Source organism: Pristiophorus japonicus, chromosome 19 (assembly GCF_044704955.1).
Source record: "Pristiophorus japonicus isolate sPriJap1 chromosome 19, sPriJap1.hap1, whole genome shotgun sequence".
Classification (NCBI taxonomy): Eukaryota; Metazoa; Chordata; class Chondrichthyes; family Pristiophoridae; genus Pristiophorus; species Pristiophorus japonicus.
The window spans coordinates 62,670,951-62,696,913 of NC_091995.1; the positions used below are offsets into that span (position 1 = coordinate 62,670,951).

Here is a 25,963-nt window from a genome sequence, read left to right on the forward strand (position 1 = left end):
ACTGTCTGAAGAAACTGAACGATTGATCACAAACTTATCAGCTGTGCTTCAGTTGGTAGCACTCTCGCTTCTGTGTCAGAAGGTTGTGGGTCCAAGTCCCACTGCAGGGAATTAAGTACAAAGTCGAAGCTGACACACCAATGCAGTGATGAGGGAGTGCTGCACTGTTGGAGGTTCCATCTATAGGAAGATACGTTAAACCGAGGCCCCTTCAACTCTTTCTGGTGGGCATAATACATTCCACAGCCACTAATTTGAAGAATAGCAGGCAATTACCCCCGGTGTCCAGCCAAAACTTACCCCTCGACCAACATAACACAACAACCTATCCAGACATTATCACTTTGCTGTTTTGTGGGAGCTTGCTGTGCCCGAAATGCCTGCCGCCTTTCCTACATTACTACAGTGTCTACACTTCAAAAAGTACTTCATTGGCTGCGAAGCACCATCAGAAGTCCGATAGTCCTGAAAGGCGCAATATAAATCCAAGTCCCTATTTCTCTGCTTAATTAAAATCCCTGCGGTTGATAAGCTGGGAGTTTCCAAACCAGGTGACCCTCAGTCGATCTCAGTTATAAACCAGTCAATGTCTGTTGAACAGTCGTAATGTAGATCGACAAATAGAGCAGCGAGTTTGGTTCATTTCATTCTGTTCAGTTCATTCAATATATACTAAAACATTAATGAACCTCCTCATAAGATTTTTGCCTGAGAGCAGAATATAAACTCAAAGAACAGACTATGAATCAGGAAGGGTTGTAACTGATGACCTCATACAAGAATGTGTGATTGTGGCGAGCAACAAATCTGATTGGATGTTTAAAGAGACTAATCAGAGAGATACAGAACTATGGATATTGACAAGGCAGCCAATGAACCAATCACAATCATAGCCACCCACCCCTCATTAGCATAGGGCTGTGGGCGGAGTGTGGGGCTGCCCATATAATGCGGGCTCGGAACAGAGTTTCTTTAAATCTGCGTCGGACTGACCGATATGATGGCTGACGGAAAGTAAACAGTTACCGCCAAGAACGTCATCAAGAAAACACCACCGAAGGACGGCAGGAAGCGCAGAAAGTCGAGATAGGAGAGATACTCCATCGACATATACAAAGTGATGAAGCAGGTTCACCCCGACACCGGCATCTCCTCCAAGGCCATGGGCATCATGAACTCGGTTGTGAATGATATTTTTGAGCGCATCGCGATTGAGGCTTCCCGCCTGGTTCATTACAACAAGCGCCGCACCATCAGCTTCCGGGGGATCCAGACCGCAGTGTGCCTGCTGCCCGGGGAGCTGGCCAAGCATGCCGTGTCGGAAGGGACAAAGGTGGTGAAGCTCCAAGTAAAACTACGCACTGTCCTGTGAGATCAAACCAAACACAATGGCTCTTTTGAGAGCCACGCAGAACCTCTCTGAAAGAGCTCCACAAATGCACCTCCCTTTAGACTCAAATCACTAATTATTTCCTGAACAAGTGTGAGAACCTTTGCAGTTCCAGCTGTAGATTTCACAGCTTCACTGTCTCGTTCGACCTCAGTGTGGCCAGAATTTACCGTCCACAAACTACAAACACGGTCGCAGTTTGACTTTTGTCTCAGACCCGTTCATTTACACCGCCTGCCGAATTAAGAGTTTGCTTAGGGGCTGAGACTCAGGTTTCAGTCTCATATTGTCTCTCGCAAGCCCTTCTCAAGTTTATTTTTCAATTCCTGTTGCGGGTCAGTCCGTTTATTAACCGGACACTCTCCGCAGTGTAACAACCCAGAATGGGAGTTCTTAGAGACCAGAACCGGAGCAATTTGAACACTCTGTCCCTCTTCTCTTTTCACAGAAAGAATCCCAGTTCTGGTCACACTCCCGCCTCTGCGGGGGATCGATCGATAATCTTTGAAACCCAACATTTAGAAAGATTGAGTTGGAATGTGTCCCGTTACAGAATCAGTGGAGATTGATTTCCGGCCATTACAGACAGTTTCAAACAGTACCCGAATTTAATCCTGATTGTAACAGCCTGGATCTTGCAAGGGATATGTGGAATAAGACAAAATAAATTAAAACGTGTTGGCAAATCTTTGACTAATAGTGAATTTATTAACATAATCCCCTATTTGAATCATTCTTGGTGGGGTTTTTGAATTTAAAAATCGTTATTCTGACTGTTGGCGACAGTAATTTCGGCTCCACTTTCATTCGTGCGCTAAACAAACTGTGATTGGTCTTTTCCGATAACCAATGAAATGCTCCACAGAGCGACCAATCACAAGCTCGCTCCCGGCATTCCTGCAGAAAGTATAAGAAAGGCAGATGTGGGAGAAGTTTCTCATTCTTTCTCTGAACGTGTGGATTGTGGAAATGTCGGGAAGAGGAAAAAGCGGCGGTAAAGCTCGGGCTAAGGCCAAGTCTCGCTCCTCCCGGGCCGGACTGCACTTTCCTGTGGGCCGTGTTCACAGGCTCCTGCGGAAGGGGAACTATGCTGAGCATATGGGTGCCGGAGCCCCGATCTACATGGCTGCTGTGCGCGAGTATCTGACCGCTGAAATCCTGGAGCTGGCCTGCAACGCGGCCCGCGACAACAAAAAGACCCGCATCATCCCCTGACACCTGCAGCTGGCCATCCGCAAAGACGAGGAGCTCAACAAGCTGCTGGGAAAGGTGACCATCACAGGGTGCTGCTTAATATCCACGCTGTGCTGCTGTCCAAGAAAACCACCAGTGTGTCCAAGAGCAAGTAAAGCGGACAGGATTGAATTTAATAACAGAACGGCTCTTTTCAGAGCCATCCATAGTATCTGAAAGGGCTGCTTATGTTCCGCGCCACTTGCCCTCACAGTCTCTCACACACTGAGCTCAGCATCTCAGCAAACCCTCCCGCACGATGGCCGGCAACAATCCCCGGATCTTCATGGACATCGATACCGATAGCATTAATCTCTGCTATTGTGTTCTTGTATTAAGTTGAGAGTTTCCTGATCAGGAATAAGTCTCAGACATTCTCAGTTACAAACATGTCGAACATGTAGGAATCTATATCAACAAACGCTGCACAGATCAGTGAATCAATAGAGAGGGACTGGCCTCATAGAGAAACAAAACAGACGGAACCTGAACGTGAGACTGACCGTCATTGAACACATTGTTCCCAAAGACACCTGGGAGTCCCTGGCCAAAGACCGACCTAAGTGGAGGAAATGCATCCGGGAGGGCGCTGAGCACCTAGAGTGTCATTGCGGAAAGAGCGTGCGGCAAACAAGTCACCCACCCTTACCCTCAACAACGATCTGCCTCACCTGTGACAGGGACTGTGGTTCTCGTATTGGACTGTTCAGCCACCTAAGGGCTCATTTTTTAGAGTGGAAGCAAGTCTTCCTCGATTCTGAGTGACTGCCTGTGATGGTGACATCCCATACTCAACACCCAGAGATGGCTATCAGAGAGAGCGACAGAGAGACAGACACAGTATCAGTCTTACACTTTGTATCAGTGTCACCATATTAAGCTCAGTAACAGTGCCACACCTTCACGTATTGCATGAGGGAGAGAAACAGAGACATTATCAGTCTTACATCTCCAACAGTGTTTCGACATCACGCTAAATAACAGTATCCCACATCACAACCGGTACAAGAGCGGATAGTGACAGAGACTTGGAGAGGAGAGACAGGAGAGTGCGAAGTAGGGCGGTGAGACACAGAAAGACATGCACAATATCAGTTCCAGACTGATCTGTGAAGTCCCGTTTTTTCCTGAAAGTTCCCATTGGAGAGACAGAAGATGCAGTTTCCTCTCTCACTGATATTGTACCAGAGACAGACACATTATTAATCCCACACTGCGGGACAGTGTCCGAGAGTGAGAGAAACAATGGCCCACATTTCACCCTCGCTTGCCTGTTGTAATCTCTGCAATCTTGCAGCTCAGGGCTGCTCGGTATTACTCTCAGTGACCGAGTGTTTTACTCTAATTAAACTGATCTCGGACTGTTTCTGTCAGATATTAAATCCTGCACGGTCCCAGCAAACACTCCCACTCCCTTGTCCCTCCGATGTTTCTGCAGGATTGCTTTGTGAAGACGGGCTCATGGACAGAAACAACCTGCACGGAATGATCCCAAATTGAGCATCTCCAAGGGACAAGGCTCCCAGCTGTAATCATTCTCTGTGCTCCCGCCCCACCCCCCCAGGCCCAGTTCCTTTGCTCAGATTCTAATAAAAGTAAATTGGTAAAAGTGCACTTTGATATTTACAGGCTGAATTAGTGCAGAGAGCTGCGCATGCGCGGATAAGCCCCGCCCCCTGTGTCGATTTCCAGTGAGCAGAATAGCGCATGCGCCCTCCTCTCCCCCAGTCCTGCCTGTGATCGCCATTCACTCAGTGAGCGGAAGAAGATTGTTTAAAACAGCCGGGAATGGAGACAATGCGGCCCCGGCGTAAGGCAGTGAGCAGCAGCCTCCTTACGGCAGCGGAGCACTTTGGGAGCGTGTCCGCAGATGGGCTCAGAGATCGGCATTGAGTCCGGAGGGAGTTCAGGGGGAGTCGGGGTCTGTGTGTAAGAGGCAGATTGGACCAAGAACCAGTCTCAGTGTGTGGTGTGAGTGGGGGAAGAGAGAGGCCATTCTCGGGCTGTGTGTGTCCAGGGTAAGGGAGACAGAATGGGCAGAATCTGCTATTTACAATCTTCTGCTTTCTCTCTCCAAACCAGCAGTGAACGTTCCTGGTTTAGTTCTGTTGGGAGCTGTGTGTAAGAGACAGAGTGAAGCAGGAACTAGTTCCGGAACATGGAGTGAGTGGGGGAAGGGAGAGGCCATTCTCGGGCAGTTGTAAGATAACAGAGCAAGTAAATCACCTCGCTCTTTCAAATCATTTCTGCTTTCTTTCCCCAAATCAGTAGTGAATGTTCCTGATTCAGTTCCAATCTCACCGTGTCTGTTGTTCTTGGACAGTGAGCAGTGGAAACACAGCCTGACAGTGAGGATGTGGGGAGTTTCACAAAGTGCATCTATTGCAGTAACCAGGAGAGGAGTGTGGGAGAAGATATTTTAAAGAGCAGTTATATTGTTTCGGTGAGCTGAGTTCTCCAGAACCGTGTTTCTGGTGGTCAAGGGATATATTGTTGCTCCCTCAGATACATTATATTCTCCCCCGCATCCATATCTAAGAACTAATAATGTTCTCGTATTATAATTCTCAAAGCAACTTCTTCAACCAGCCAGAACAAATATGATCTTTCCTCCATCTGGAACACAAGGAACAATGCAGGCAGCTCCTTCACACATACAGTAAGTAGATTATCACTGGCAGAATGCAGAGACACAGAACTGGCCTCAATCCGATGATCGCAGGCAGCAGAAGCTGTCAGTCCCACAGTGATCCGAAGTGGCAGAGTTACATTGATAATCTTACAGCCACATGGAACAGTAGAATCAGATGCTGTTTCACCATTGAAACAGATCACACTGACAGGTACATTAAACACCCACACTCACTTGCCAGAAACTTGCAGGTAGAGATTAAATCACACAATCATCTATCAGAAAAAATGTGAAACAGATAGTATAAACTACACTCGCATATCAGAAGCTGATGGGTACAGAGCAAAAGCCATATTCATGTTTCAGAATCTGACAGGTTCAGTATTTAACCCACCGAACATACCAGAAGATGACAAGTGCAGAATAAAACCCACATTCCCGTACCATAGACTGACCGATACAGTATACAACACACACCCACATATATGAAAGTGACTAACAGAATAAAATCTCCACTTGCATACCAGAGAGTGACAGGTAAAGTGTAAATCTCATGTGCACATATCGGAAAATTGAAAGGCAGCAAGTTAATTTGTTACCTGCATCGCAGAAACTGATAGGGGCAGAGTAAAACCCACATGCACATATCAGAAAACTGACAGCTGGAAGGTAAAATCTTCAGTCACATATCAGAGAAATACAGGTTAAAAGTAAATTGATAATCACGTTCACATACCAAAGACTGGCAGGTACAGAGTAAATTCCACACTCACATTGCAGGAACTGACAGGTACAGTCTAAAACATAAATCAAGTAGCAGGAACATATAGGTACAGGTTAAACCCAGACTAACATACCAGAAACTGAGACGCACAGATTAAACCTCAACACACAGACCACAACAGAGAGCAAGAGTTTCTGTAGGTATATAAAAAGGAAAAGATTTTCTAAAGTAAATGTTGATCCCTTAGAGGATGGGACTGGGGAATTAGTAATGAGAAACATGGAGATGGCAGAAACTCTGAACAAACATTTTGTATCAGTCTTTACGGTAGAGGACACTAACTATATTCCAATAGTGGATAGTCAAGGGGCTATAGCGGGGGAGGAACTTAACACAATCGCAATCACTAACAAGGTGGTATTCGGTAAGATAATTGGACTAAAGACAGATAAATCCCCTGGACGTCATGTCTTGCATCCTAGGGTCTTGAAAAATAACAGCAGGGATTGTGCATGCATTGGTTGTAATTTACCAAAATTCCCTGGATTTTGGCGAGCTCCCAGCAGATTGAAAAACTGCAAATGTAATGCCCCTATTTAAAAAAGGAGGCTGACAAAAAGCAGGAAACTATAGACCAGTTAGCCTAACATCTGTGGTTGGCAAAATGTTGGAGTCCATTATTAAAGAAGCAGCAGCAGGACATTTGGAAAAGCAAAATTCAGTCAGCTAGAGTCAGCATGGATTTATGAAGGGGAAATCAAATTTGAAAAATTTGCTGGAATTCTTTGAGGATGTAACGAACAGGGTGGATAAAAGGAAACCAGTAGATGTGATGTATTTGGACTTCCAGAAGGCATTTCACAAGGTGCCACATAAAAGGTTACTGCATAAGGTAAAAGTTCACAGGGTTGGGGGTAATATATTAGAATGGATAGATGATTGGCTAGCTACCAGAAAACAGAGAATCGGGATAAATGGTTAATTCTCTGGTTGGCAATCAGTAATGAGTGGGGTGCCGCAGGTATCAGTGCTGGGACCCCAACTATTTACAATCCATATTAACGACATGGACGACGGGACTGAGTGTAACATAGCCTAATTTGCTGACGATACAAAGATGGGAGGAAAAGCAATGTGTGAGGAGCACACAAAAAATCTGCAAAAGGACATAGACAGGCTAAGTGAGTGGGCAAAAATTTGGCAGATGGAGTATAAAGTTGGAAAGTGTGAGGTCATGTTCTTTGGCAGAAAAAATAAAAGACCAAATTATTATTTAAATGGAGAAAGATTGCAAAATGCTGCGGGAACTTGGTGTACTTGTGCATGAGACACAAATTGGATAGTATGCAGGTACAGCAATTGATCAGGAATGCCAATGAAATCTTGTTCTTTATTGCAAAGGGGATGGAGTATAAAACCAGGGAATTCTTGCTACACCTATACAGGGTATGGTGAGGCCACACCTGGACTACTGCGTTCAGTTTTGGTTTCCATATTTATGAAAGGATATACTTGCTTTGGAGGCATTTCAGAGAAGGTTCACTCAGCTGATTCCGGAGATGAGGGGGTTGACTTATGAGGGAAGGTTGAGAGGTTTGAGCCTCTACTCATTGGAATTCAGAAGAATGTGAGGTGATCTTATCGAAATGTATAAGATTATGAGGGGGCTTGACAAGGTGGATGCAGAGAGGATGTTTCCACTGATGGGGGAGATTAGAACTAGAGGGCATGATCTTAGAATAAGGGGGAAATTCAGGGGGAGTCAGGGGCTCTGTGTAAGAGGCATCATGGAGCAGGTACCAGTCTCAGTGTATGGTGTGAGTGAGGGAAGAGAGAGGCTATTCTCGGGCTGTGTGTAGACAGCGTGTGTCCAGAGTAATGGAGACAGAATGGGCAGAATCTGATATTTACAATCATTGCTGCTTTCTGTCTTCAAACCAGTAGTGAATGTTCCTGGTTTACTTCAGTTGAGGGCTGTGTGTAAGAGGCAGTGTGAAGCAGGACCTAGTTCCGGAACATGGAGTGAGTGGGGGAAGGGAGAGGCAATTCTCAGGCTGTGTGTGTACAGTTTAAGGTAACAGAAAAAGTAAACCACCTCATTGCTGCTTTCTTTCCCCAAATCAGTGGTGAATATTCCTGATTCAGTTCAAATCTCACCGTGTCTGTTATTCTTGGATAGTGAGCAGTGGAAACACAGCCTGACAGTGAGGATGAGGGGAGTTTCACAAAGTGCATCTATTGCAGGCACCAGGAGAGGAGTGTGGGAGAATATATTTTAAAGACCAGTTATATTGTGTCGGCGAGCTGAGTTCTCCAGAACTATGTTGCTGGTGATTGAGAGATATATTGTTGCTCCCTCAGATACATAATATTCTCCCCCGCATCCATATCTTAGAACTAATAATGTTCTCGTATTATTATTCTCAGAGCAAAATGTTTTAACCAGCCAGAACAAATGTGAGCTTTCCTCCTCCACCTGGAACACAAGGAAAGTGCAGGCAACTCCTTCTCACACACAGTAAGTAGATTATCACTGGCAGAGCGCAAAGACACAGAACTGGCCTCAATCCTATTATCACAGGCAGCAGAAGCTGTCAGTCCCACAGTGTTCCGAAGTGGCAGAGTTACATTGTGAATCTCACAGCCACATTGAGCAGTAGAATCAGATATTGTTTCACCATTGAAACAGATCACACATTAAACACCCACACTCACTTGCCAGAAACTGGCGGGTCGAGATTAAATCACACAATCATCTATCAGAGAAAATGTGAAACAGAACGTATAAACCACACTCGCATATCAGAAGCTGACAGGTACAGAGCAAAAGCCATATTCATGTTTCAGAATCTGACAGGTTCAGTATTTAACCCCCCCGAACATACCAGAAGATGACAGGTGCAGAATAAAACCCACTTTCCCGTACCATAGACTGACAGATACAGTATACAACACACACCCACATATATGAAAGTAACTAACAGAATAAAATTCACACTTGCATACCAGAGAGTGACAGGTAAAGTGTAAATCAAATGTGCACATACGGAAATCTGAAAGGCAGTAAGTACAATTGTTACTTGCATCGCAGAAACTGATGGGGCAGAGTAAAACCCACACATCAGAAAAATCACACGCAGAAAACAAAATCTTCACTCACATATCAGAAATACAGGTAAATTGATTCTCACGTTCACAGACCAGAGACTGGCAAATACAGAGTAAATTCCACACTCACGTAGCAGGAACTGACAGGTGCAGTCTAAAACACACAATCAAGTAGCAGGAACAAATAGGTACAGATTAAACCAAGACCAACATAGCAGAAACTGAGAAGCACAGATTAAACCTCAATACACATACCAAAACCTGACAGTTACAGAAAAATATACACACTTGCTTATCAGAGTCTGAGAGATACAATATAACACCCACACTCATATCAGAGGCTGAGCAATACAGTATAAAACCAACACTCACACATCAGAGGCTGACATGTTAAAATCCATATTCCCATAACATAAATTGACATACAGTGAAATGCCCAGACTCACGAACCAGTAATTAACATGTACAGGGTAAAGACCTCTCTTTCATACCAGAAACTGACAGGTACAAAGGAAAGCCCACACTCCATATTAAGCAGAAACTGGCAGGTATAGAGTAAGGCCCACAATCACATATCAGAATTTGACAGATAGAGAATAAAACCCAGACTCCCATAACAGAAATGGAGATACAGAGAAAGGCCCACACTCACATACCAGAGATTGATAGATGCAGAGTGAAACACAGACTCATTTATCAAAGACCGAAAGATTCAACATAAATACTCACCTCCATAACAAAAATTGACAAAACAATACTAACATACGTACGATGTAGTATATCTGGACTTCAGCAAAAATTTTGATAAAGTCCCACATGGTAGACTGGTCATGAAGGTTAAAGCTCGTGCGATCCAGGACAAAGTGGCAAGTTGGATCCAAAATTGGCTTGGAGGTAGGAAGCAAAGGGTAATGATTGATGGATGTTTTTGTGACTGAAAGGATGTTTCCAGTGGGGTTGCGCAGGGCTCAGTACTGGGACCCTTGCTATTTTTGGTTTACATCAATTATTTAAATTTGAATATAGGGAGTATGATTAAGAAGCTTGCAGATTACACTAAAATTGGCTGTGTGATTGATGATGAAGAGGAAAGTCATGGGCTGCAGGAGGATATCAATCTATTGGTCAGGTGGGCAGAGCAGTGGCAAATGGAATTTAATTCACAGAAGTGTGAGGTGATGCACTTTGGAAGGACTAATAAGGAAAGGGTATACACATTAAGCGGTAGGCCGCTTAATAGTGTAGATGTACAAAGTGACCTTGGAGTGCTTATCCGCAGATCCCTGAAAGTAGCAGGACAGGTGGATCAGGTGGTTAAGAATGCATACAGAATACTTGCCTTTATTGGTCGAGGCATAGAACATAAGAGCAGGAAGGTTATGTTTAAATTGTATTATACTTTAGTTAGGCCACAGCTGGAGTACTGCATGCAGTTCTTGTCGCCATATTATAGGAAGGGCGTGATTGCACTAGAGAGGGTGCAGAGGAGATTTCCGAGGATGCTGCCCAGAATGTAAATGTTAGTTATGAGGACAGATTGGATATGCTGGGTTTGTTCTCATTGGAACAGAGGAGGTTGAGAGGAGACCTGATTGAGGTGTACAAAATATTGAGGGGCCTGGATTTAGTGGATAGTAAGGGTCTATTTCCATTGGTGGAGGGATCTGTTATGAGGGGCATAGCTTTAAGGTGGTTAGTGGAAGGTTTGGAGAGGATTTAAGGGGGCACTTCTTTACACAGGGTTGTGGGGACCTGGAACTTGGTGATTGATGCAGAAAGCCTCACCACTTTTAAGAGATGGCAGGATGGGTACTTAAAGTGCTGTAACCTGCAGAGTTACAGACCGAGAGCTGGTAATTGGGATTAGACTGAATGACCCCTTATTAGACGGCACAGATATAATGGTAAGTACTGCTGGGAATCGAACATGACCAGGGTGATCTCCTGGAATTGTTTCGATCGCCTGGATGTGTCGGAGAGGAATTTTCCCAGATTTTATCTCCCTCAATTGGCCTGTGTTTGATCTGGTTTTTGCTTCTCCCAGGAGATCACATGGCTTCGTTTGGTGTGTAGAATGTTTCAGTATAAGTTGTGTGAGTCGGACTTGTTGGGCTGGATGCTCTTTGCCTTTCCGTCATTATTCATAGTTTTATGTAACCTTTTGGGTTGCTGTCCAAGGGCCGTGCGGCTCTTTGTCGGCCCCCGTGGATATGATGGGCCGAAATGGCCTCGTTCTGTGCTGTAAGTTTCTATGTTTCTATATTGGAGAATGACGGGTATAGAGCAAAGATCACATTCACATAAGAGATGGACAGATACAGCGCAAAACACACATTCACACATCAGGAATGGAAAGAAGCAGAATGAAACCCACAGGAAATTACCAGAAATTGACAGGTACAGGATAAAACCCACGGTCTCGTATCAGAAACTGACACCGATTAAAACGTTCATTCACATACCAGAGATGGACAGATACAGAGTAAAATCCACACTCCCACACCAGACACCCACAATGTAAGAACATAAGAAATAGGAGCAGGAGCAGGACATACGGCCCCTCGAGCCTGCTCTGCCATTTCATCACAGGCAGCCCCTCGGAATTGAGGAAGACTTGCTTCCACTCCTGAAGTGAGTTCTTTGGTAGCTGAACAGTCAATACGGGAGCCATGGAATCTGTCACAGGTGGGACAGGTATTCGCCGAGGGAAGGTGTGGGTGGGACTGGTTTGCCGCACGCTCCTTCCACTGACTGCGCTTGACCACTTCATGCTCTCGGCGTTAAGATTCGAAGAAGTCCCGGATGCACTTTTTCCACCTAGAGCGGTCTTCGGCCTGGCACTCCCAGCTGTCAGTGGTGATGTCGCACTTTACCAGGGAGGCTTTGAGCGTGTCCTTGTAACGTTTCCACTACCCACCTTTTGCTCGTTTGCCATGAAGGGGCTCCGCATAGAGCATTTGTTTGGGGTGTCTCGTGTCTGTCATGCGAACTATGTGACCTGGCCAACGAAGCTGATCGATTGTGGTCAGTGCTTCAATGCTGGGGATGTGTTACATCTCATAATTTCCAATGAAATACGAACTCCGATTGTAGTTTTAACGTAACTTTATTCTGGTAGCAGCAACAAGGTTCTGGCTTTAAGCCAGGCCTTTGTCCTTCTGAGACCACATGGTCAAAATAGCTGTACTTATGCCTGCTTCAATTTACAGAAAAGAACTCGCCTCCTTTGACGTTATTGGCTCAATTGATATATTCTTAACCCTGAATTGGCTCACTGTCAAAGGTCCTGAAATGTCAAGTTGATTGATGACTTAATGCAATGTGCTCAGTCGCATGTAGACATGGGAGTCTGTGTTTTCTCAACCTGTTTAAATGCAGCCTGTTTGAATTCTCTATCAATCCCCCTTTGATTCTTTCACAAACTGAATCATAAAACATCAGGTATCACTGGTTAAACATTCTTCAAAATAATTTCATACATGTTAATAGAGTTTACTTCTAAAATTTGTTGATGTGTTTCGCCACATATCCGGACTAGGAGCTTCCACACAAATTTACACCAACCCGAGTTCCATCGTGGCCACAATAGAAGTCTGGTTTTAGTAGGTTAATTAACCTTATTCCAATTTAATCCAAATCAATATATTAATTCAACCAGTAAAGAACCTTCCCTTAAGCATAACATACCCCTGTGCTACCTACAGACGGTCTGCTGGGACCTGCAAGGTGTCTCACATGCGGGACAGCAGCTACAGCTGCCTGGTTGCAACAACATTTAATCAACTTAACGAACAATATAAAAGTAAAATAATTACAACAAATAGAATTAAACCTTCCACCAGTGAAGTTCCCATTGAAACTAGCCATTCAGTGGCTCCGTTCCACAAAGTGAATGATGGGGGTTGCTTAAGTTTTTCCACCTCCTTTTGGATATGCTCTGCTAAGTGGGTAATTTCTTCAGAGCTATGTGGGATATATGTGCAACACTCAGTTCCGAGTAGGGCACAAGTACCTCCCTTTTCAGCCAGGATGTAATCAAGGGCCAGTCTATTCTGTAGGGCTACTGTGCGGATTGCTACTATTTCTGCATTGATTTTAACTAGGGCCTCTGAGGTATTATTGGCTACCCGTTCCACAACGGATGCCATGTTAATGGATTCCCTTGCCAGTCTGGCGGTCCCATACCTGGGAATCAGAATGGCAAAGAACCTCTCTGTTTCTGTGATAGCTCTCTTAGGACGGTATAAATGTTCCGACAGTGACTTTATATGATACATATAAGGCGCAATGTAGGCTTTATAGCAGGATCCCGTCCAATTTTGGGGCAGCCAAGGGTCGGCCTTGTGGCCACACACCCAATAGGTGCCATTATAAGCAATGAAGGTTAGCTGTTTCTTTGTCAGCAACACTCCGGGTCCTGTTCAGGCTTTTCCATCCGTTTTATTCAGAATCCCCGTTACGTTAAAAATTCCAACATCGGCCCAGTTTGGACGATTCCGTGGCTTGATTATATTATAATTCCGGGAGCAGTTACTATTCCCCATATTTTGGCCTCCTTTGATGTTTCTAATCAGACAGACCGATTCCCCCGTCTTCCTACTCCCGTTGTATTAGTGATAACAAAAAATGGGGGCCCTTTGGAATTATTGCAGCATAGTTGGTATCCCCCTTCAAATGTAGTCAGATTTTAACCTGCTGACTTCCATTTACGTGCCCAGTTTTCCGTATCCTGAAATGCCTTGCCTGTTTTGTTTTGATTAATTATCCACTCAGCCATTTCCGAGATATTCAAGGGAACTAGCCTCAAGGGAATCCCTCCCTTTGAGTGAATAGGAATATGCGCACATACTCAACAACTGGAAATATTACCTTGTTTGGCAGAAATGTATGACATATATAAAAAGGTATTTACATGTAATTCCCTTGGTACTCTACTATGTAGCTTCCATGGCCCTTAGGCAACTTCCCCATCCGAGGGCTACCGCATCCAGTGTTGCCGAATAATAGCAATAGGTGTTTGTCGATCCCCATTTTCTTGTGTCAGTATCGCTGTCATGTATCCTTCTTTGTCATGGACAAACAGGGTAAATGGCTTGCCACTGTCGGGGATTCCCAGAGCCGGTGCCGAACACAAAACATTTTTCAAACTCAGGAAGGCCTCTTGCTGTTCCTTAGTGAGGGTGATGGCTTCTTTAGAGGCACGTTTCCCCTTTAAAATATCAGTGGCTGAGCAAGCTGCGTGAAGGAGTCTATCCAATTTCTGTTAAAGTTACACAATCCCAAAAAAGACCTTCGTTCCAGAATAGTGGTGGGTTTTTTTAGCAGCCCGTATGGCTGCAGTTCTATCCTAGGTAAGTTCTCTCTTCCCTTCTAAAATCTTTTGTCGCAGGTATACAACCTCTTCTTGGGATATTTGTGCTTTGTCGATGCTGGCTTTATGTTCTTTCAGCCAAAGGTGGTCCTGCAAAGCTCGTAAATCTTGTTCATGCTGTTCTTCCGTGTTTGAAGCTAGCAGGATATCGTCTACATATTGGATGACAGGGGAGGTAATTCTCGCAAATGGCTTTGTAAAGCCATGTGGAATACCGTAGGGCTGTTGTGGAAACCCTGCGGTAACCGGGTCCAAGTATATTGTTGTCCTTGGACCGTGAAAGCAAACCACTGTCGAAATCCGGTTGTAGAGGCAACGACCAAAATCCGTTGGCCTTTTCTATTACCGAGAAATATTTATGTTCCGGTTTGAGAGCATTAAAAATGGTGGAGGGATCCGCGACCAAAGGAGCTTTTTGATCAATACACTGGTTAGCTTTCCTATAATCGACAGTCAAACGCCAAGTTTCATTAGATTTCTGTACCGGCCACACGGGGCTATTGCAGGAGCTATGCGTTTCAAATAGCACCCCTTGTTTCTCCAATTGCTGAATAACCGGTAAGATTCCCGCGATGGCAGTTGGACTGATGGGATACTGTTTAGTGCATGGAGGCTTGGTCCCGGTAAATTAAGTAAGCTCCATCTGGAGTAGGCCACAATCATTCTTATCTTTAGCCTATATCGGGTATTCCTTCAATTCTTCTTTCTTGAAAGTTCTAATTGACCATGTCACCCGATTATCCTCGAAATGCAGTGATGAAACTACTTGGATTAGAACGTCCATTCCCAAAAGGGGTTTATCTACTGGGCCTATCCAGACCGGCGTGGTTAGTTCATGTGGACCCAGCCCTATAAGTACCGGTGTTTTTCTTTTAATTTCCATTTTATGGCCACCAACTCCAGAGGCTGTAAATGCCTTACCATCCAACGACAAAAAGTCTCCATATTGTAGGGGTAAGCATGTTAATTCCACCCCTGTGTCTAAAAGACAGTCCACATCCTTATCGCCCACCATCACAGTTATATATAGCCCATCTCCCCTTTGTTGTATTAGTGCGAGGAGATGGATCAGGTTGGGCTCTAATCGTTTTTTGCGATCCCAAGTAACTCCTTCTGTTGTTGTATTATCAGTCGCTTAAATGCTTCTATGAGGTCGTTATCTTGTGACAAGCCTGGTTTGTTGGCTGAATTGTATCACTGGCTCCGTCCTCTTTCCCTGCCACAACTTTGCTGTTTTGCCCTGCATGTGCATTATGGTCAAAATTTGCACTCCGTCCCAGGGATGAAGTTGATATATATTTCTTAAGCGGTCCAATTGGTCCCACGTTTTTACTCCCCCTTTCTTCGGATTGGGCAATTCCTTGGATCATTTAGCAATTTTCTCTGGGTCTGCCTGATCATGAACTAAGTATTCTGCATACACCCTTTTCCTCGTTTTTTTGGTTCCACCCTCATCCGCAGTCTCTTCCGATTTCACTACAACTCGTCTTTTTTTTTAAATGGGGCAAACACACCCCTAATTCTTCATCCTCTCACCCTGTATCATCAGAGGATTCAGAATCCGTATCTATTCCTCGGTCGTGCCTTCGGGTTTGCGCTTTTAATTTATCCAAACATGGGTACCCAGTGAATTGACCGATACATTTTCCTTTTCCTATTACTGTCTCTTAACCTAATGATTTTTTCCATTCTTTAATTTCACCTTTAAGATTTTAACTTCCGCTTCCGACTTTTCAAGTTCAAGTTTTTTCTGTCGGAGCTGTGCACAAACAGCTTGCAATTGGTCCTTTGTACTGGTCAGTTCTCGATCATATTGGGAACGCATAATAATTTCATTCCGCTTTCGGATCTTTCCCATAACAACTAGGGAGCATCTAGTTCGCTCTATTTTTCATACGGGTCGTTTTTCCCCAGACCCTTTTAATCTCGTCCCAGGACCATTGTCCTTTGGAGGTTCCATACTTTTGTTCGATCTTAATACAGGTTTTAGATAAGTCGAATTGTTGCTCTATGTATTCTTTCAACTGTTGGAGGATTTCATCTATCGAAACCTCAGGTGGTGCCTCCCCACCTTTAACAGTTGTAGGCAATTCTTTGCTCTTATCTCCTGCTGCCATAATACTGATTTCATTACTGGGGTCTCGAGTCATAGGCTTTCCAGCCGATCAGTGGGTCGGTGATTAATTAACTAACACACCACCGAAGTTAGACCTCTATGGGACCTCATGCCTACTACCAACCGGAGGGTTCGCAAACCGGAGGCTTTTGGAATCGAGTAGAAGGAGAGGCGAATTTAGACTTTTGACCGAGGACTTTTATAAAGAGGAGTCCTTACCCCAGTATGTAGGTCCGATGTCCAAAATTAATTTTCTTCCCTCAGCGATCCTGTCCATGACGCCAAAATTGTTAGATTTCTTAATTTCCAATGAAATACGAACTCCGATAGTAGTTTTAATGTAACTTTATTCTGGCAGCAGCAACAAGCTTCTGGCTTTAAGCCAGTGCTTTGTCCTTCTGAGTCGACATGGTCAAAATGACTGTACTTATACCTGGTTCAATGTACAGAAAAGAGCTCGCCTCCTTTGACCTTATTGGCTCAATTGATATATTCCTAACCCCGAATTGGCTCACTGTCAAAGGACCTGAAATGTCAAGTTGATTGATGACTTAATGCAATGTGCTCAGTCGCATGTAGACATGGGAGTCTGTGTTTTCTCAACCTGTCTAAATGCAGCCTGTTTGAATTCACTATCAGGATGTTAGCCTTGATGAGGACACTGATGTTGGTACGCCTGTCCTCCCAGGAGTTTTGCAGGATCTTGCGGAGACATCTACATTTAATACGATCATGGCTGATCCGATCATGGACTCGGGTCCACTTCCCTGTCCACTACCCATAACCCCTTATTCCCTTATCGGTTCAGAAACTGTCTATCTGTGTCTTAAATTTATTCAATGTCCCAGGTTCCTCAGCTCTCTGAGGAAGCGAATTCCACAGATTTGCAACCCTGTGAGAGACGAAATTCCTCCTCATCTCCGTTTTAAATGGGCGACACCTTAATCTAAGATTATGCCCCCTAGTTCAAGTCTTCCCTATCAGTGGAAACATCCTCTCGCAATCCATCTTGTCAAACCCCGTTATAATCTTATACGGTTTGATACATCACCTCTCATTCTTTCTTCTGAATTCTAATGTGTAGAGACCCAACCTCCTCAACCTTTTCTCATAAGTCAACCCCCTCATCTCCGGAATCAACCTAGTGAACCTTCTCTCAACTGCCTCCAAAGCAAGTATATCCTTTTGTAAATATGGAAACCAAAACTGCATGCAGCATTCCAGGTGTGGCCTCCCCATTAACCTGTATAACTGTAGCAAAACTTCCTTGGTTTTATCCGCTTTGCAATAAAGGCCAAGACTCCATTGGCCTTCCTGATCACTTGATGTACCTGCATACTAACCTTTTGTGTTTCATGCATAAGTACCTCCAGGTCCCGCTGTAATGCAGCACTTTGCAATCTTTCTGCATTTAAGTAATAACTTGCTCTTTGATTTTTTTATTTCCAACATTATACTCCATCTGCTAAATTTTTGCCCACTCACTTAGCCATTCTGTGTCCTTTTGCAGGTTCTGTGTCCACCTCACACATTGCTTTTCCTCCCATCTTTGTATTGTCAGCAAACTTGGCGAGGTTACACTCGGTCCCTTCTTCAAAATCGTTAACGTAGATTGTAAATAGTTGGGGTCCCAGCACTGATCCCTGCGGCAGAGATGGCATGGATTTATGAAGTGCAAGTCATATTTGACAAATTTGCTGGAATTCTTTGAGGATGTAACGAACAGGGTAATAAAGTGGATGTGGTGTATTTGGACTTCCAGAAGGCATTTGACACTAATTAATGATTGCCAGACCATGAATGAACCATTTATCCCGACTCTGTATGGGTTCTCTCTCAGACTCCCTTTTTCCTGTTTGAAATTCACTTTGCAGGGTGTTAAAAGGGGAGGATTTCTAGACTGAAAGCTCAAACCAAACATCACCTCAAGATCTGACAGTCACTCGATCCATTGGGACTGGAATATCATCAGCTTTTGATCATGGAAGCAGAAACCACCGTTCACAGTGTGGAGAAACTGTACATGTGCTCTGTGTGTGGACAAGGCTTGAGCCGATCATCCAACCTGGAAAGACACAAGCGCAGTCACACTGGGGAGAAACCATTTAAATGTGGGGACTGTGGGAAAAGATTCAACTACCTGTCCCAGCTGGAAACACACCATCGAATTCACACCGGGGAGAGGCCGTTCACATGCTCCGACTGTGGGAAGGGATTCACTCGGTTATCCCACCTGCGGACACATCAGCGAGTTCACACTGGGGAGAGGCCGTTCACCTGCTCCGAGTGTGGAAAGGGATTCACTCAGTCATCCAACCTTCTTACTCACCAGCGTGTTCACACTGGGGAGAGGCCGTTCACCTGCTCCGAGAGTCGGAAGGGATTCACTCAGTTATCTGACCTGCTGGCACACCAGCGAGTTCACACCGGGGCAAGGCCATTCACCTGCTCCAACTGTGGGAAGGGATTCACTCGTTCATCCCACCTACGCACACACCAGCGAGTTCACACTGGGGAGAGGCCGTTCACCTGCTCTGGGTGTGAGAAGGGATTCACTGCATTATCCTACCTGCTGACACATCAGCGAGTTCACACTGGGGAGAAACCTTTTAAATGTTCTCACTGTGAGAAGAGTTTTAAAAGCAAACAGTATCTCCTGACACACCAGCGAGTTCACACTGGGGAAGAGACCTTTAAAATGTTCTGACTGTGAGAAGAGTTTTAAAAGCAAACAGTACCTGCTGAGACACCAGCGAGTTCACAAGTGACTGCAGGGGTTGGATTCTGCTTTTATTGCTGCTGTTAATCACATCCCGGACTGAATCGTGTTTATTCTGATAGTTGGGGTTTATAACTCCTGTAACGCTGGTGTTAATAACTCTATATAGACACATAAATTAGTATTTCGTTCAACACATTGCTGTGAAATTTTGTCTTTGCCACCTGAGTGTTTAGCATCACCTGGCTGGAGCTGAGTAAGGATAATCTGGGAGGAGGATCTTACAGGGGGAACAGAACTTCAGCCTGGACACAGTCCTTCAGGGCCACACTGAGAGAGGCAAGCAGCACTTTAGTCTTTCTCATCTCTCTTCACTGACAGCAAAGTTGCCATGAGGGTTAATCCTGACACGTGTACGGTCCAGATGATACCCACCCAAGGGTGATTAAAGAAATGGGATGGGCGCTCTGTCAGCCCCTTGCCCATATCTCCAACAGCTCAGTAGAGTCATGGGTTGTTCCCTGTGATTAGAAGGCAGCACATGTAGTTCCCACTTTCCAAATTGGGGACAAATCTGAGCCAGGTAATAAAGGCCCATCAACGTGACCTCGATCACCAGGAAGATGCTCGAACAGATCCTGAGAGGTGCTGTTTTCATGGTGAAAGTGAAGAGGCCATTACAGGTACTGAAAATGTCTTCCTCAAAATAAGGTCAAGTCTTACAAAGTAGCTTTAGTTAGTGAAGAAGTGGTTAGGTTGGTGGATGGGGGGAATCCGATTGACATTGTCTGCCTTTGGGCTGTCAAACTCATTTTCTATGGTGGGCCTGATCCGATATCCTGGCACTTGGCGTGGGCCACATTCGGCAAAAGCTATTAAAATAGGAATAAATGAAGATAAACTATATCAGAATTGACATTCTGATTTTATTTACTGGTGCTGCTCCCGATTCCTGCCACCTCTTAGCTTGAGCATTGGTGAACTGACCCTGCATAAACCATAACCACAAGGGTATTGTTCTGCCTATGATCACAAGGCTGTGTCACTGTCACACACAGGTAGTGTTTGCTTGTTTCACATCTCCATACAAAGACCATCACTTTACACATACCTTTCTACACAATTGCAGCAGGCATGAGCAAGGACCTGAAGCTTATTAAAATACACACATTTCAATACAACAAACATTATACTGGGAGAAATGTTCAGTTAGAAATTATGAAATAGGAGAAGGATATTTGGACCCTCGAGCCTGCTCTGCCATTGAAGAAGATCATCGCTGATCTGATCATGGACTCAGCTCCACTTCACTGGCTGCTCCGCATAACCCTTTAATCTCTTATCACTCAAATCTGTCTATCTCTGCCTTAATTATATTCAAAGACCCAGCCTCCACAGCTCTCTGAGGCAGAGGATTCCATAGATTTACAACCCTCAGAGAAGAAATTCCTCATCTCCCTTTCAAATGGGTGGCCACTTATTCTAAGATATGTCCCCTAGTTTTAGTTTCCCCTGAGTTGAAATATCCTTCCTGCATCCACCTTGTCGAGCCCCCTCAATATCTTATAAGTTTAATATCTTATAAGGATGGTGAGCAGTGACATGAATCAAGCTGCAGCAGCTGGGGTGGTTCTCCGTGGAGCAGTCAAGATACAGGGCAGCTTTAAATCAGGAAGCGTTAGATTGAGTCAGGGAACAGAGTGGTTCTGCTCACAGAATCGGAGAATAGTTACAGCACGGAAGGCCATTCGGCCCATCGAACCCGTGCCGGCTCCCAGCGAGTCCCCCGCCCTTTCCCCCTCCCCACCCTTTCCCCCCTCGCCAATCGCCTTAAATCTGTGTTCTCTGGTTCTTGACCCTTTCGCCAATGGGAACAGATTCTCTGTCTACTCTGTCCAGACCCCTCATGATTTTGAACACCGCTATCAAATCTCCTCTCATTTCTCTGCTCCAAGGAGAACAATCCCAATATATCCAAGTAACTGAAGTCCCTCATCTCGTGAATCATTCTTGTAAATCTTTACTGCACCCTCTCTAAGGCCTTCGCATCCTAAAGTGCGGTGCCCAGAATTGGACACAATACTCCAGTTAAGGCCAAACTAGTGTTTTCTAAAGGTTCATCACAACATTCTTTGCTGCTTTTGTACTCTACGCATCTGTGAGGCCCAGGATTCCGTAAGCTTTTTTAATCACTTTCTCAACCTGTCCTGCCACCTTCAGGGATATGTGCACATATACCCGCAGGTCTCACTGTACATGCACCCCCTTTAGGGTTGTACGCTTTAGTTTACATGGCCTTGCCTCCTTCATTTAATCATGCTTCTCCAATTTTATTTCCTAATTCAGATTCACGGCTTCATTTTAGTTCTTCCTCTGAGCCCCTCAACTTAATCTGGCAGCGTAATGTTGACCGGTGGTGAGTGATTGCGCTGGGAACCAACAGGAAGAAAGCTCAGAGTCTGGTGAGCTCGGGGATCAGCATGTTCTGAAACCAATCATGGTGCTCGAGGGTTGGATCCTGCGTCTGCCTGTCCGGTGCGTCATTGTGAACCCCTGTTGAACAATTTCTCTTTTAAATGTTAAATCCAGATCCATATTAAACAATTGATCTTTTAAAAGTTAAATCCGGATTTCTTTTTTCAACTAAACAGTTTAACATTTGTCAGAATTTTGTTTCCCTGGAGTTTCTATTATGAGTTTCAGACACTTCAGTGCCAAATGGATTATGTGTTTAAATATCATTCAATTCCCTCTTTCCATGTCGCTGCTAGTTAAATGGAAAGCAGAGATTGATGTCCGCTCATTATGCATTTGTTGTAGTTAAAGTAACATCCTTCCTGTTGGTAGTGAGTCTCATTCTGTGCTGGGCGAGATGGCTGATGGCATCGGCCTTTAAAATACTCATTGTCTTGTTCAAATCTCTCCAGGACCTTAGCCCTCCCTATCTCTGTACTTCCTCCAGCCCACCAACCCTCTTAATAGTCTGGACTTGTTTTCTTTGGAACAGAGGAGGTCGAGGATGAGCTTAATGAGGTGTATAAAATTATGAGTGGCCGAGATAGAGTGGATAGGAAGGACCGATTTCCCTTCGCAGCAGGGTCAACGACCAGGGGGCATAGATTCAAAGTAATTGGTAGGAGGTTTAGAGGTAATTTGGGTTGAAATCTCTGCACCCAAAGGATGGTGGGGATCTGGAACTCACTGCCTGAAGGGCTGATAGAGCAGAAACCTTCACCACCTTAAAAAAAATTATTTGGATGTGCACTTGAAGTGCCATAATCTACAGGGCTATGGACCAAGAGCCGGAAAGTGGGATTAGGCTGGATGAAGATTGGACAGGTGGAAAAGGTATCAGTGGAAAATAATTTTTGGTGCTGGTGATCATAAGAATATGAGAAATAGGAGCAGGAGTTGGCCATTTGGCCCCTCGAGCCTGCTGCTCCATTCAATCAGATCATGGCTGATCTGATCATTGTCTCAGCTCTACTTTCCCACCTGCTCCTCATAACCTTTGTCTCCCTTATTTAAAAATCTGTCTATCTCCACCTTAAATATATTCAATGACCCAGCCTCCAAGCTCCTTGGGGTAGAAAATTCCAAAGAGTCACGACGCTCTGAGAGAAGAAATTCCTCCTCATTTCTGACTTAAATGGGCGACCCCTTATTCTAAAACTATGCACCCTAGTTCCAGATTCCCCCATGAGGAGAAGCCTCCTTTCTGCATCCACCCCGATCAGCCCCCACCCCCCCCCCCAGAATGTTAACTGTTTGAAGAAGATCACCGCCATTTCTTCTAAACTCCAATGAGTGTAGGCTGAACTTCTCTTCATATGACAACTCCTTCATCTCAGGAATCAACCTCGTGAAATTTCTCTGAACTGCCTCCAATGCAAGTATATCCTTCCTTAAATAAAGAGAACAAAACTGTACGCAGTACTCCAGGTGTGGTCTTGCCAATACCCTGTCCAGTTGTAGCAGGACTTCCCTACTTTTATACTCCATCACCCTTGCAATAAAGGCCAACATTCCATTTGCCTTCCGATTACTTGCTCTACCTGCATATAAACCTTTTGGATTTCATATACAAGAACCCCCAAATCCCTCTTCGGTCTCCCAGATCACAATTCAGTTAGATTTAGGGTAGTTATGGAAAAGGACAAAGATAGACCTGGAATAAAAAATTCTTCAATGAGGAAAAGCTAATTTTTCGAAGCTGAGATGTGTTTTCGCCAATGGACTGGAAACAGCTACTTGAAGGTAAATCAGTGTCACAGCAGGGACAGGCATTCAAGGAGAGATCGTGAAGGTTCAGAGCAAGTATGTTCACTTAAAGAAAAAGTGTGCGCCTAATAAATCTAGAGCCCCCTTGATGTCAACATAAGAAATAGGAGAAGGAGTAGGCCATACGGCCCTTGAAGCCTGCTCATGGATGATCATCGACCTCAACCCCACTTTCCCGTTTGATCTCCATATCCCTTGATTCCACTAGAGTCCAAAAATCTATCTATCTCAGCCTTGAGACTCGGCATCCACAGCCCTCTGGGACAGAGAATTTTAAAGATTCACATCTCTGAGTGAAGAAATTCCTCCTCATCTCTGTCTTACATGGCCTGTCCCTTATCCTGAAACTGTACCCCCTGGTCTTAGACTTCCAGCCAGGGGAATCAACCTCTAAGCATCAACCCTGTCAATCTGCTTTAGAATCTCATATGTTTCAATGAGATCATCTCTCATTCTTCTAAACTCCAGAGTGTATCGGCCCATTCGACACAATCTCTCATCATAAGACGGCCCTCTCATCCCAGGAATCAATTTTGTGAACCTTTGTTGCACTGTCTCCAAGGCGACCGAAATAAGGAGACCAACACTGCACAGTACTCCAGGTGTGGTCTCACTTAAGGCCCTGTACAATTGTAGCAAGAAACCCTTACTCTTATACTCCAACCCCCTTGCAATAAAGGACAACACGCCATTTGCCTGCCTTATTGCTTGCTTTACCTGAATGCTCGCTTTGTGGTTCTTGCACAAGGACACCCACATCTCTCTGAACACCAACATTTAAAAGTTTCTCATCATTTAAAAGATAACCTGTTTTTCTGTTATTCCTACCAAAGTGAATAACCTCAGATTTCCCTACATTATACTCCATCTGCCACCTTACTGCCCACTCACATAGTCTATCTATGTCTCTTTGCAGACTCTTGTGTTCTCCTCCCACCTAGTTTTGTATCATCAGCAAACTTCTATACATTACGCTCGGTCTCTTTGATGGGGAGAATTGCCCTTCTCCTCTCAACAAGCCCGGATTCAACAGACGGATAGCTTGGATAAGTTTCAACGATGTTTTATTCCAGTACATGCAGGGGGAGCATCTCACTTCTCAGCTGCCTGAGAGAGGATCTCCACCAAGCTGTTCATATTATACCTTCATTATACATGTTTTGGCACAAGTGTCCTCGTAGATGGACCTTAACAGTGACCTGATTGGTTGTACAAACGCATGATCAAATATTCATTTGTTCCCTTCCAGGTATCATTCGCCTTATATTGTTACATGGTTATATTAGTTCTTTTTGGATTTTTTCACTGCTCCCTTGAGCCTGAGGTCAATGCGTGGTCATCTTGTGGCTTTATTATGTTTTATGTGTACGTGTGGTTTTAAACATTCCTCTTGTTTAGCCAGCTCAGGGCCTTCACAATAGCCAGATAACATCTTTGATAATCAATCTTGCCCTTAAAATCTCCCTCTTTGGCCCTTGGCTATATACCCCAAGATAGGCCAATGTGCCATCCCCTCATTATTTCATCCAAAGGGGAAGTGATATTGTCAGCTTAATCCCGTCTGAGTGGCCACGCTCTTAATTTCGGATGGCTTCTCGTATCTCTTTCCCTTTACACATTTTACAGATTTTTCCTGAGATACTAAAAGCTTAGTTTCTTCTAAGGCTTTTATGGTGGCCTGAGCTATGGCTTTCCTCGCCTGTCTACATCTCCAACATAATTCAATCAACAAAACCATTAAAATCACACATTGCACAATCACCAATACATGGGATATTATTCTTATCCAGGGGTGCACCTGCATGTTTCGTCCAAACCCTTCTTTACCAGGATTGGTTTGCCAACATTTCTTTAGTTTGTCGATCATCTTCATCAGGATGATATACTTCTGCCGTTGTTCATGAATGTCCTGTTCCAACTTTGTTTGTTCTTCATTAAGTTTGGGTTTATGTCATCCTTGTAGTTCCTTAATCTTTATACCCTGCTTTGATAGTGTCCACTGCCGTCCCACTGACCGATTCTCCTTTCAATTCTGGATATATGATATATCCCTGAATATCGACGCCGACTTTTGGCACAAAACAGAAGTCTGTGGTCGTGATCGGGCAGTGGGTAACTCCCCCCACCATCATGTTTGACCGCCGTGGTGCTCACACGCCATCGTCCCTTTCCCTGTGAGGCTGTGGTCATTTGAGAGTCCAGTTTCAGCGTTGTACACTCAACACACATCCTTCTGTTCGGCCAGATCCACAGTCGTTGTTATCGAGGTCTGGGTGCTCTCGCATAAAACAACTTGATTATTCTTATAACAATCTTTAATGTAGACACCTTTAGTATTGTTTCCCGTTTTACTTACGTACTGGTGCAATTTGTGATACCGCACACGGGT

The 25,963-nt window shown here is 44.5% G+C and overlaps 1 protein-coding gene and 1 long non-coding RNA gene across 3 annotated transcripts; both read left to right on the top strand.

The window, feature by feature from the left end:
- The first annotated feature begins 4,356 nt into the window (after positions 1 to 4,356).
- On the top strand, positions 4,357 to 21,838 carry LOC139229912 (uncharacterized). 2 transcript variants are annotated; one of them, XR_011587860.1, is made up of 4 exons: positions 4,413 to 4,441; positions 5,197 to 5,282; positions 8,407 to 8,497; positions 21,640 to 21,838. It is a non-coding gene; the product is annotated as an uncharacterized lncRNA (long non-coding RNA). The 2 variants fall into 2 exon arrangements; XR_011587861.1 differs by lacking the exon at positions 5,197 to 5,282 and having other exon boundaries at positions 4,357 to 4,441.
- Positions 18,556 to 19,324, top strand: LOC139230600 (zinc finger protein 34-like). The gene has a single exon (XM_070862421.1). The coding sequence runs from the start codon at positions 18,556 to 18,558 to the stop codon at positions 19,279 to 19,281; it is 726 nt and encodes a 241-aa protein (XP_070718522.1). The 3' UTR covers positions 19,282 to 19,324.
- Positions 21,839 to 25,963: the final 4,125 nt, after the last annotated feature.

Excerpts from the sequence above, each read along its gene's own strand:
- LOC139230600 (XM_070862421.1), top strand. The coding sequence starts at position 18,556 with ATGGAAGCAGAAACCACCGTTCACAGTGTGGAGAAACTGTACATGTGC.